The following is a 12,977-nucleotide window of genomic DNA, read 5'->3' on the forward strand; positions in this document are numbered from 1 at the left end:
AGACGGGGAAGCGGACGCCAGGGAGGGTAAGGGCTTAGGTCAAGGGTAGTCAGACAGAGCTGGTGAGAACAGCAAGTAGGAACGCAGGCCCCGGCGGAGCCCTTCCTGTGAGCAAATGCAGACCCCAGGAGATCGGTGCCCGAGATCCCCATGCATCCCAGAGCCACGCGGCTTTCTGTGTGTGCCCGGAAGCCACAGGCCAAAGGATGCACGGATAGATGTGCAGGGAGGGTGACCTCGGGAACGGCGATTCTCGGGGTGCCCTTTGGACCCAGAATGACAGTGTTTGCTGCTTGTCCTCAGGCCAGAGCACTTTAAATAAAAACAACCCACGCGTTCTTGTGTTTGTATAAAAGATATTTACTTCAATTATCACACCTAGGGTGCTAGTGAATAATAATACATGGTGTGAGTTTCATACAGTGATATTGCTTCTCCGTATTATATAGGGACCGTTGTACAGTGCTGAGAACAAACATTGTATGGCTAACCAAAGACAGAGGGACAACACCAAGGGGCCGACGGGTGCCTCCCCCACCCCCGCGCCAGCCAGTTCAACTTTGACTCTTAATGTAGAAAAACAAATATCGAAAAAGAAAATGTTATCAGAGAGAAGTCACACAGCAACACAACAGAGGCATCTCAAAGCGATTTGTACAAAAACAAACAAAAAAAAAGAAGCCTTTTTTTTCTCTTTTTTCCTTTTTTTGGTCAATTGGGTCTCTGTGAGGATTCGAGGAAAAAAAATCTGTGATTGTGAGGATGAACAAAGAAGCCTGAGAAAGCTCCAAGACTTGGTGCGTTACGGAAAATATCAAATACTGCTAAAATGTAAGACGTGAGGAAACACGGGGCGGGGGTGGGGCGGGGGTGGGGCGGGGGAGCTGAGCTTATAAAGAGTTTTCTGGAAGATTCCGCCACCCTGCGAGTGCGTCTTGTGCTGATAGTAGTCTGGACAGAAGCGTGGTGCTGCCCGCCCTCAAGGCAAGCAGCAAAGGGTTATTGCACAAACGCAAAGAACTAGGTCCTCTCATTCAGTGGAAAGGGATGTGGGGTAAACCACCTTCTTCTTCCCTCCACTTTTATAACAAGCTATTGCCAATGCTGTAAGAAATTGGGGTGAATTCTCACGTCTCCAAAATGCATGGCATTTTTTACCCCCAAGAGGTCTCAGATCGGGGGTGGGGACGTGAGACGCCCGTTTTCTCAAGGGAAGAGGCAGAAGATGGCTTCAGAGAGAGAAATGCATAGAGTAATTAGAGAAAAATGAAAAAAAAAAAAAAAAAAAAAAAAAAAGCTTTTTGGGGAGATGAGACCTTTGTTTCGGTAGAGGGTTTCTTTCAAAGAGAGAACAAAATCAGGACCCCCCGGCGATTTTGGAGAAGGGGAGGTGATGGCCTGGAAAGAGGTGCCCCGCCCAGCCTCCCTTGCAGGTAAGCAGTGCCCTTGCCTTGGCCTGGGGGAAGGTTCCTTCTGCTGGGCCCGTGGGCTCCAGGCAGGCCGTCTCACCTTCACACCCCATTGGCGAGCAACTGGGTGTCCTGCTTGGAGCCACTGCAAGCAATCTCCACACCCAACCTTCCTCCACATTGAACCACCTATAGGGGAAAGGGGCCCTCTGCCCGTGCTGGTACCACGAAACACTGTTGCTTTGAGAGATGGTTTTGACCAACTTTGTATGCAAGAAAACAGCAACAACAACAAAACCCAACCAAAACACGCCAGCCCGGGCGGGCCTTGCCAGAAATCACTCTCTCGCTCGGAAGTGATCGTCTTGACCGGGCCACTGCGCCCTCTCTGCACTGGGCTGGCCGAAACTTCATGAACCCAGAAGTCTTACCAGAGGCTCTAGGAGGCTTTGGGGAACTGAACTTGGTTTTTCTAAGACTCCTCTGAAGCTCCTCAAGCGAGTATCCGTCAACTCAGCACTCCCTTTACATGTTGGTGGATTTTTGTTCGTATACTCTCTGTTTAAAAAGTTACACACATAGAGACCGCCAGTTTTTGAGCGGCTACTCTGGAGACAGGTGTTTGATTTTGCTGGGGAAACCCCCTCTGTCCCCCAGTCTGCCCCTCAGATGCCTTGGTTCTCTGGGGGGGATGGGGGAGGAGAGGGAGGCAGAGGACAGTAACCACTAGAGTGACAGCAAAAAGCATTTATGACAACAAAACACAAAATAACAATACACTCCTGATAAGTACTTAAATGGTTAACCTAATAATAAATAGAAGAGGATAGAAATAATTTTTTTTTCTCAAGGAAACATCCTTTTATAAACACCCTCACGCACGCCGGCAGGTCAGTAGCAGTCAGTCCATTTCAACAAGACAAGGTTAAGTGCTGGAAGGGACGGCTGTGGCCTCAGACACTGGGAGGGCTCTCAGCTTCTGAATCACCGACACGCACCATCCTGCCTCGCCAGGCCAGCGGCTCTGGCCAGAGCCTGTGGGCCCTGCACACCCAGCTCAGCGGTCACCAAGAGGCAGACTGGGAGACTGGAAGGGGTGGGGGAGGCCTGTTTTCCCTTCGGTTTATGAACAAACGGAACTACAGTGAACAAACCCATTCATAACCTGAATCGTCCTGGTCTAAAGCTTACTTTGAGTTCATTTGGTGTGCAATACGTTATTTTTTTTTTTAAAAAAAGAAAAATGATTTCAATTGCACAGAGCTTTTACACATAGTCATCTATTTAAGTGCTTTCTGTTTAAAGCAAACTACAAAAAAAAAGGGGGGGGAAGGAATTATCAAACGAAAGCAGCTCCGTGCCACTTCAATGTGTCTTGCTGAACGGTGTCTTGTTTCACCAGCAGAAGTCCCAATGCTTCCGTACACACTGTGCTTCTGATTAATTTCCATAGGGATGTAGCCGTGACATTGGGATATAAGGCACCTTTCCTTTCTGATTACAGAAAGCTTGATACATAGCATATAGCATATTTTTGTGGTAGAAATTAAAGCCTAAACACTACAGAAATTACAGTAACACAGACTAATGCTTTCTTAACATTATTGGGTAAACTCAAAGGATTCATGAAAAGCAACTCAAAGGCATCTTAAGAACGGTGGGGGGGATGGGGAAGTGCACATTTATACATGGCCAAATGTCTTTCTCTCTTTCAGCCTTTTTTTTTTTTTTTTTTTTTTTTTCTTCAGGATTTTTCGCCTACAATGCCCAACTTTTAAAGTTAGCATTTTGGAGGAGTCTAGGCGCTTTGGAAATGTCTCGTTAAAGCTAAATGTCACTTCATCCAAAAATGAAAACTCGAGATGATGCCACGGATGGCGTGGACACGGTTATCTTTGGAGGGGAGGTGGTGGTGGGAGAGGCCTGGGGAGGAGGGGGCCATTTTTGGAAGTTGGGGAGACAGGAGGAAATTGCATTTCCTTCTACTCCCTTGACCCGGGCGGGTGGTGAGGTGCACAGGCTGCTGGGGCCTCTGGGATGGGGAAGGCTGGGCTTGGGGGCTGGAAGCAGGGCCGGGGCTCAGTTTACGTTCTGCTACCCACGCCCACTCTTCTGTCAGGATTAAGCCTAGGGGTTGTGGACTTAACTACAGCCCATCTCTAAGGGTTTCCTGGACTGGATCTTTCTAGACTTTATTGGGTACTTGCTTTCTCTTTTCCCTTGTAGTTTTCATCTACAAAAAGTCAAAACCTGATAGAAATAGAAATAAAATCGTCAGACTGAACCATTCCCTTAGCGTTTGAGTGTGCTGGCCAGACTGGCATTCAGTACACGCTGAGATCCAACCATGTCACACTGGCCCCAGGTCACCACCTTGCCACTCAGGGCATAAGCCCTACCCCTGTGATCACAAAGGTGTCCCTAATGTCATCGACGCCCAGGTGAAACCACAGAAGCCCTGGGGGTGGAGGGGGGTTTCTAAATGTGAACTTTGGCTGGTCCCTGCCCACGCACAGGATGCTGTCCCAATCCCTAGGGCTTCCTGGCAAATTCTCTCCAGCAGGGGAACACTTTGGCCCCCAGACTGGACAGACCCACATCCAACCAGCGGCCCAGGAGCTGGTTTTCTTCGGTGCTGGATGGGAACTGGCCTATTCTTTTGAGATAAGAGGGCGATGCAATGCTGGAGGAAGCCATCTATCCTTTTCCTCCTTTGAGATGTTTGCTGTTTGCAAAGGAGCGTTCGCAGTGACGCTGAGACCATGCCAGAGACAACAGACGTCTAAGAGCTACAGTACTCCCCGAAGCCAGCTGGGAATCTTGGGACATGTCCTCAAGTGGCCACGCTGGGGCAGCCTGGGGCAAGGAAAATGGCCATGATGGATCTGAACAGCTGAACAGGAGTGGGCAGAAAGAACAGGTGGACCAAAGACAAGACCCTTGGAGGCCCGAGACCATGCCCTGCCTGCAAAAGAAACAGGTGTCGGAGCTTTGGGAACAGGTGGAAATCAAGAGAGAAATCCATGCGCCTTGCAGAGCACAGCTGTCTGTCTGTTGCGCTCACAAAGAGACACACAAAGCCGGCCCACCGGCAGAGGGATGCTCGTTTCGGCCCCATTGGTAGCTTTTTCCGCCCCCTGCAGCCCACGTGCCTCACAGTTCTGCGGGACGTGGTTCTGGGTGATATCAGATGGAGAACACAGGTTAGTGAGGTAGAAGGGACAGTGAGGAGTGTGAAGAGGGAGGACATCCGGGGAGGGACAGGGCCCCCCGGGCAGCACAGGAGCCAAACCTCCAGCCTAAAGTACCGCAGCCAGCAGCCCAGCCCAGCATGCTCACCGCGCGAGCCCCGTGTTGCTCCATTTCTCCTGGTACAGGTTGGGATGAGTAAGATCTACGGACTTTTGTTTTTACTGGCCTGCCAAGATGCGCCTGTCATAGTGCATTTAAGGCAAAGGCTGTCGTTCCTTCGTTCAAAATCCTGTAAGTCACTATCTCTGCTTTTCTTTGTGCGACTCCCAGAAGGACGCGCGTCTGTTCCCCGGCTCTATTTTTCAGTGAGATTTACTTTGCTAAAATCAGAGAAATGAAAAACATTGCATAGAATGTCAACGGAGTTCACTGATCACCCCTGTATCAAAGGACATGCGTGCAGGGGCAAAGCCGTCCGGTCCGACCTTAGTTGGGAAGGCACCTGCCCGTGACAGAGCTCACCTGGGGACTCTGGTTCCCCTCTTTTTTAGGGCCTGGCTGTGGCATGATCTTAAAGTAGTCAACCAAGGCCCACAGCGCTCCCTCCAAATTACAGTACAGCCTGAATAAGCTGGCAGTGAGCTGCATGCCTGATGCTGGCCCTGGCCAAGGAGAGAGATGGGGTATGGGAGCTGGCCACCTGGGCTTGGGCAGTGGCCAGAAAGGAACATTTAACCCAGAGCTCTGATGCCCTCTGGGCCGGCACCACCAACCAGCAAACCTGAACGTTCCACATCAGACAGGATGGTTGTTCAATGGGAAGAAAACGAAGATGCTGACAGGAAGAAAACTGAGCAGGGAAGCATTTGTACTTTGGAGGTACAAGGGATCTGCCCCAAGGAGGCCGTCAGCTGGTATCTTTCACCTCAATTACTTGCATAGACAAAGTAGCATGGTTTGATGGTGGGTGCCTATAAGCCACAATCCTGGCATTTCTGAGTTCTCCCAAGCACGCATCCCTGGGCTGTCTGCCCCGATCCTGCCCCAGGAGACGCTTAGAAGCTGCCTCATGCCAAGATGCCTCCTAAGATCGTCTAGAAGAATCTAGCTGAGCGGAGCTCCATGGCTCTGATAATCCTTTCTAAAGAGATGTCTGGTGGGCAGAAACCACAGAGGTCTTCACAGATACAGAAATTCAAGAGGAGGCTCCCTGGGGGCTGGGGGGTGGGGGAGGAGGAGAGAAGACTCCTCTAGGGTGGAAGTGAGTTGGGCACAGGTCTAGGACAGAACCCACACACCTGCCATCTTGGGTACCATAAGGGAGCTTGGGCGGGAACCCTGGGTCAAGAGGCTAAACGCAAACACTGATTTTATGCCGAGCCTCCGTTTAGCCAGCTAAGTTAATGGCAAAAGCCTTAAGTTATGAACACTGCCTCCAATTAACAAAAAGAATCCATTTAAAATGGCATAATGGAGCTTGTAATTAAGTGTTAGTGTTTTATATGGAACCGTTTCCCCCAGGGGAGAGGTACAAATCAGCTTTTTAAACTCATAGAGCGTGAAGAGGAAGGGGGTCGGCTGCCTGCCGGGGCCACTGCTTGGAACGCCAGCCTGCTGAAGCAGAGCCACAACGAGGGGACACTGTTCAAGGCACTTGAATACTGCTTAGCAAGATGAGAGATTAACCCTTAGACTCCAACTAAGGGGCCCAACCAGGAGGAAGGCGCTGCTCCCCTGGCCACAGATTGCTGTATTATTTTAGTGGCAGCTCTTAGAAGTATTACAGACAGCGATAGCTTAACATCAAAGATCGTAAGGTTGGGATCTCCATGTTTGTTTTTAAAAATAAATAATAGAGGAAAAAAATACACAAAACTGCAAGCAAAATGTAACCAACGGATTGTATCCGGCACCCAGATGTAAGTCTGGCAAAAAAAAAAAAAAAAAAAAAAAAAGACAGAATGGGAACCAACAGTAACCTAGTTAAGAATTAAAAAGAGAAAAATAAAGAAGAGAAGACAACAAATGTGACTAAATTGCTTGGGAGGGCCAAAATGACGGCGTTTTAGACTGCTACTGTTTGGCCACTAGAATGGACAGATCTATACATTTGTCAATTTCCTCAGATTTAACACCTCTAATAAATAACAGTCATGCCTTTAAAACTAAGCCCTAGCCTACTATTTCCTGTTAACTTCTTGCTTTTCATTCTTATGAAAATTAGATGATATTTAGAGATTCATCACCCACGATGACAAAACTCCCTTGAGGTTTCTGTGGAGACACCACAGTGGCCAGGGCTCCACTACTCACTGTCCCGAGGGTCACTGGTGTGAGCTCTCTCCTCTCAATGCACTTGAATTGAGCCAGATGTTGACCCGTGTCCCCTTAGGCTCCTCCAATTTTGAATTCTCTTCTTCCTGAACCAGATTTCAAGTTCAGAAATGATACCCCCATCAAAAGACAAACAAATGGCCTGCCTCCCAGCCCCCTAGAGCCTTCTGAAAACTTCTTATTCATGAAAAGGCATTGTCTTTAGTGTAGTGACTCTCAAAAACTTGTGAAAACGTGAACTAAGTGCTGCAGCTGCAGGTTAAAAAGACTCTAAATGAAATAATCTCTAAAACATCATGCAAGAAACGTGGTTTCACATCTTACAGTCAAAGTCCTACAAGGTAATTAACAAGCACACGGAGGTGGAACAGCCAGAGCATACCTTTAAAATTATAACTCCCTCCCACCCCCCAAATCAAAAAAAAAAAAAAAGTAATATTAATTAAACTTAAGAAATAATGAATGCACCATTAAAATGTCATCCAAAGATGTTGACCTAAGACAAAGGTTTCAATGATACACATACGGTCAAAAAGTTTTCAATCAGTAATATACAGTATGACAACTACATCTTGTAAATTATACCCAATACTGCCGGCAGTCTATCCCTCTAAAGAATATTTGCCCCTTTCATCCCTTCCTAACAATCAGATAATAAAATACAGCACCTATAAATAAGCAAAAAAAAAATATATATATATATACCGAAATCATCTATTGTTAGTTTAAAGATATGGCAATAAAGGAGTCTAAATTAGCAAACTTGTAGAAGCCATAACTGATAAAACAGCTTATTGAAAAAGGTGGCAGTAATGCACTCTACGTGTGCACAGGTACTTAAGAAAATACACAGACGTATAAAATTGCACACACGCACACGCACACACACTCTCATCCGCCTCTATTCTCACGCATATACACATAGACAAGGGAGGAGTCAGAGACAAGTTAGACTTTCGATGTGTACTTAGACTGCCCTAAAACTGTGCATAAAAGAACCTTCTAAGAGACGAAATGAATGCAGGGCAAATGGTTGGTCTGGAAGTTGAGCATCCACGTTTTGGTGTGAATTTGGGCCATTTCTACAGGGATGGGAATGGGGAGCCCAGACTGCCACGTTCTCTCTCCCGCAGAGAAAGGAAGTTTCCCACGAGTTCAACAGGGTCATCAGTGCTTGTGGTGGGAAGAAAAAGGGAAAGAGAGACAGTGCGAGTGCAAGCCCTGCCCAGGCCTGGGGAGTGTCTTCCCCCGGGAGGGCTCAGTTCATCAGGTGCCCAGGAGAGTGGTGTGAGGTGAGGTGCCTTTTGTGCCAGAGACAGATCCTCAGACTGCTATCTACGTGGGGACCGGCCTGCCTGTCTGGCCTTGGGACTGCCTGCTGCGCCGGCCTGAACTACCCTCTCCTTCTTTCTTTCAATGTTCGCACACGTGCAGACGCACAGACAGACTGAGACACCATAAATTAAACAAAATTAACAGGTACATGCTACAGTTCTAACTTGTCTCCTAAACCTCCAAGATATGAGGTCTGATCAGCGTGCTCTGCGGTTAGAGGTTAAAAAGCAGATTATAAAATACCTAGATTCGGATCTTTTCTTCTTCTTTTTTTTTTTTTTTCTGTCCTGATTTGGCCTAGAATGGAGTGTATTAAACAAACCCTGGTCTGCAAAACCCAGGGTCAGTTAAAGCTATACATTGATGTGCACTACATGTCAGGATTCTATTCACGTACAAGAAAACACTATGTCAGCTACCACAAAATCAGAGTTTCCTGATGTGACGTCTTCTTTTTGTTAAAAAATATGTGGAGTAAATGTGTTTTATTTTAATTCAAAGTTTCAAACGAGAAGATTTCTTTTCTTGAAAATATTTAGGAATCCAAACTAGTGTGTTTAGAGTCGTTTTGACTGTGCAATCTCTTAGTGGCAACTGAACAGCTACAAAAACTTTCTTTTTTAATTTTTCTGAAAAATCCCTCCCCCCCCTTTTTTTTTCCTGGTTTAAGAAGATAATAGTGTATTATCGCTCTGAAGCCATTAGATGGCAGATAAAAAGCCCCCTTTTAATATGTGGGTTTGATTTTTTTTTTTTTAAAGCCCACACGGAACAGGAGGACACAAGGCAAAGCTGTAAGAGTTATTCCAGAACCTGTGGAAATCACTTAGGGCAATAAAAAAAACACTTCAGGGTACAAAAAAGCTCGACCACACATTTCTGTTTTCTTCCTTGAAAACACGACATAGATTGGGCTTAATGCTCCTTTGTTTTCTATATGCACCTTGGCCTATGGCGATTTTGCCCTGTGGCCCGCAGGGCGGTAAGTGCGCGACGCGGTCCAGGCCGCGGGCTGGGTCTGGGCCGTGGGGTCGTGGAGGCCGCGGGGTCTGCCCAGGCCTTGGGCTTGGATCTGGGCCTCGGGGTTGGTGCAGGCCGCGGACCGCGGGGTGGGTCTGGGCCGCGCGCGGGCTCACGTCCGGCCCCGGGGTCGGCGCGGACCGCGGGTCGAGCCCAGGTCACGGTGTCCGCGGCGCGGGCCCCGTCAGGCCCGTCCAGGCCTTCGCGGCCCGGCCCAGCTGCCCGCCCCGGGGCCGCGGCCCCTCAGAACTCCCATTCGATAGGTTCCTCCCGGCTGGCGGCCTTCTCCAGGCGGTGGATGATGCTGTTCAAGTTCGCGGCCTTCTTCTTGCGCAGGGGGTTGTCGCGCGAGTCCCGGGCGCCCGCGGCCTCGGGGAGGCCGAAGAGGCTCTGCAGCGAGCTGGGCCTGCGGGGGGCGCTGCTGCCGCTGCCGCTGCTGCTGCTGCCGGGCGGCGGCGCGGAGCTCGGGGCCGCGGGGCCCTCGCCGGGCGGGGCGGCGGCTGAGGTAGCGGCGTCCTCGGGGGCCGCGGGCGCGGCGGCGGCGGTGGCAGTGGCGGTGGCGGGGCTGGGCAGGGGCCCCGGGCCGTCCGCGGGGCCTCCCTCGTGGTCGTCGTCGCGGGCGTCGTCCGGGCCCGGGGTCCCCGAGGGCGGCGGCTCCGTCTGCTCCGCGGGCCGCGGCGCCTCCTCCCGCTCGGCCTCTCCCTGAGACTTGGGCTCCTCCGCGTCGGCGCTGCCCGGGCCCTCGGCGGCCTCCACGCCGTCGCAGCTGTCGCCCTCCGAGCTGGGCGCCGCCCGGCCGCTGCGGGCCGAGGGGGAGTCGCTGGCGCCCGCCTGGCCCTGGCTTCCGGCCTGAATTTCCTCAATGAACAGTTCTCTGCGGATCCGAGACCTACGAGACACAAGCGGCGGGGCCGTGAAGCGGGGGCGCCGCCCCGACCAGACCCCCCTCTCCCGTGCTCCCGCTCCCTCCAGCCTGGGGGCCCCTCCTGCCTCTACAGCGACCCTTGGGCCGCCGGGCCACCACTCTCCGGAGTCACTGCTGCCCCCGGGCTGTGCCAGGAGCCCCCAGGCTGAGCCTCTGAGTGAGCCATCCCCGGGGTGGGACACCACTCGCCTCTTTTCCCCTGCGACAAAGCGCCACGGGCATTCACTTAAGACAGAATTTCGCTCCCGTTGCCCAGGTGGAGTGCGGTGGCGTGATCTCGGCTCACTGCAACCTCCCTCTCCCAGGTTCAAGCGATTCTCCTGCCTCAGCCTCCTGAGTAGCTGGGATGACAGGCGCGCACCACCACATTCAGCTAATTTTTGCACTTTTAGTAGAGATGAGGTTTCGCCACGTTGGTCAGGCTGGTCTCAAACTCCTGACCTCAGGTGATCCTCCCTCCTCAGCCTCCTAACGTGCTGGGATTACAGGTGTGAGCCACTGCACCTGGCCACTTATTTTTCAAAAACCTTTTTGAAACAAGGCCTGGCTCTGTCACCCAGGCTGGAGGGCAGTGGTGCCGTCACAGCTCACCGTAGCCTCCAACTACTGGGCTCACGATCCTCCCATCTCAGCCTCCCGAGTAGCTGCTAGGACCAAAAGTGTGTCACTGTGCTTGCTAATGTTTACATTTTGTGTAGAGATTTTTTGCCCAGGCTAGTCTGGAGCTCCTGGGCTCAAGCAATCTTCCTGCCTGGGCCTCCTCAAGTGCTGGGATTACAGGCATGAGCCACCACTTCCGGCCAGGGCTCTTACTGAATGCCACTTCCTCCATCCCACCCCACCCTCTCCAACTAGACGGAGAAAGGCAAGGTCCCATTCATTCTTTGCACACTCAGGCCTGGCACTGGTGCCTGGCATGCAGCAATGGAGGCTGGCTGAATTCATCAATGAAACTGCTTCCTAACTGCTGGATCCTCATCAGCACTTCAGGAGAGAGAACCAATTATTGGACAAAGTGACAGTTTTAATTTCTGAGCCACAGAACGTCAGGTTGGTTGGGGGCTTGTGGTCCAGGGTAGGGTGGAATTCCACCAAATTCTGTATTTTTTCCTTTTCTCTTTTCCTTATTTTACTTAAAGGCAGTGTCTTGCTCTGTCACTCAGGCTGAAATGCAGTGGTGTTATCATAGCTGTCTGTAGCCTCCACTTCCTGGGTTCAGGTGATCCTCCTGCCTCAGCCTCCTGAGTAGCTAGGACCACAGGTGTGTGCCACCACGCCTGGCTAATTTTTAAAATTTTGTAGAGAGAGGGTCTCATGATTTTGCTCAGGCTGGAGTGCAGGGGCACAATCATAGTTTACTGCAACCTCGACCTCCTGAGCTGAAGCGATCCTCCTGCCTTGGCCTCCCAAAGTATTGCTATTACAGGTATAAGCCACCAAGCCCAGCCAATAAGGCTTTCTGAGGCTGGGTGTGGTGGCTCCCACCTGTAATGCCAGCACTTTGGGAGGCTGAGGAGGGCAGACTGCTTGATACCCGGCATTTGAGACCAGCCTGGCCAACATGGTGAAATCCTGTCTCTACTAACAGTAACAAAAATTAGCCGGGCATGGTGGCGAGTACCTGGAATCCCAGAAACTCAGGAGGCTGAGGCAGGAGAATCGCTTGAACCTGGGAGGCAGAGGTTACAGTGAACTGAGACTGTGGCACTGTACTCCAGCCTGGGTGACAGAGCGAGACCCCGTCTCAAGGGAAAAAAAAAACACCAAAAACGTTTTCTGGGTGCCTACTCTGTGCTGGGTCCTGTGCTGGCTGTGGGGTCTCCCCTGGGGAGGATTCCACTGTAGCTTAGCCCAGGGTATTGGACTCTGGCGGCGTGCAAGGGATTGTGAATCTGCTATGTAGTTATTTGGTTCCTGTGTGCAGTGAGTGTGGAACCTTGTCCTGAAAGGTTTCTGAGCTCTGGTTCAGAAAGGAAAAGTTCCGAGAAGCCCCCGAGAGGTTCTGAGGTGTCTAAGTCTTTCCCCCTTCCCAGGGGCTACTTAGGGAGCTGGGGAAATGGTGGCTCCGGTGAATAGGTTCCTGGGTGCTGTGCGTTCAAGCTCCTTGGCAGAGAGACTGCTAGTTGGGGCGAAACCCTCCATCCCACGCACTTTGGTGGGGGAGGTGGGAAGCTAGACCCAAAACAAGAGTATAGGCTTTTTGGAAGCAGGCACACCTGGGTTGGCTACCTGGCTTTGCTGCTTACTAACTGTGCACCTTGGACATTCTGTGAGAAACAAGAAAACTTCGGTTTTCTGTCTTTCTTTTTTTTTTTTTTTTTTTGAGACAGAGCCTCACTCTGTTGCCCAGGCTGGAGTGGAGTAGCATGATCTCAGCTCACTGCAACCTCCACCTCCTGAGTTCAAATGATTCTCCTGCTTCAGCCTCCTGAATAGCTGGGACTACAGGCATGCACCACCACACCTGTCTAATTTTTTGTATTTTAGTAGAGACGGGGTTTCACCATGTTGGCCAGGCTGGTCTTGAACTCCTGACCTCAGGTGATCCGCCCGTCTCGGCCTTCCCAAGTGCTGGAATTACAGGCTGTGCCCAGCCTAGCCTGAGATACTTCTGTTTCCCTTTAGCCTGAGATATTCCTAATTCCCTTAAAGGGAAAGGATAAGAGGAAATAAAGCTTTGTTTTTTTTGAGGGGGCAAAAATTGACACCAAGTGTTATTCCCTGAGGGTTCCACTGGGGCAGGAGGAAAGAAAATCAACTTT

The 12,977-nt window shown here is 50.7% G+C and overlaps 1 protein-coding gene across 14 annotated transcripts in view; it reads right to left on the reverse strand.

Moving 5' to 3' along the window:
* CUX1 (cut like homeobox 1) overlaps positions 1 to 12,977 on the reverse strand; it is a 470,808-nt gene that overhangs the window by 25,138 nt on the left and 432,693 nt on the right. For 9 of the 14 annotated variants that reach the window (XM_032255076.1, XM_032255086.1, XM_032255073.1 and 6 more), the window contains one exon: positions 684 to 10,179. The exons of 3 other annotated variants lie outside the window; for them this stretch is intronic. In XM_032255076.1, coding sequence (XP_032110967.1) covers positions 9,534 to 10,179 — 646 coding nt within the window. In that variant the 3' untranslated portion in view covers positions 684 to 9,533. Of the gene's footprint in view, positions 1 to 683; positions 10,180 to 12,977 lie in introns of those variants that run through there. 2 more of the 14 variants (XM_032255075.1, XM_032255082.1) reach the window with 2 other exon arrangements.

Source organism: Sapajus apella, unplaced genomic scaffold (assembly GCF_009761245.1).
Source record: "Sapajus apella isolate SASKATOON/1434 unplaced genomic scaffold, GSC_monkey_1.0 scaffold88, whole genome shotgun sequence".
NCBI classification, from domain to species: Eukaryota; Metazoa; Chordata; class Mammalia; order Primates; family Cebidae; genus Sapajus; species Sapajus apella.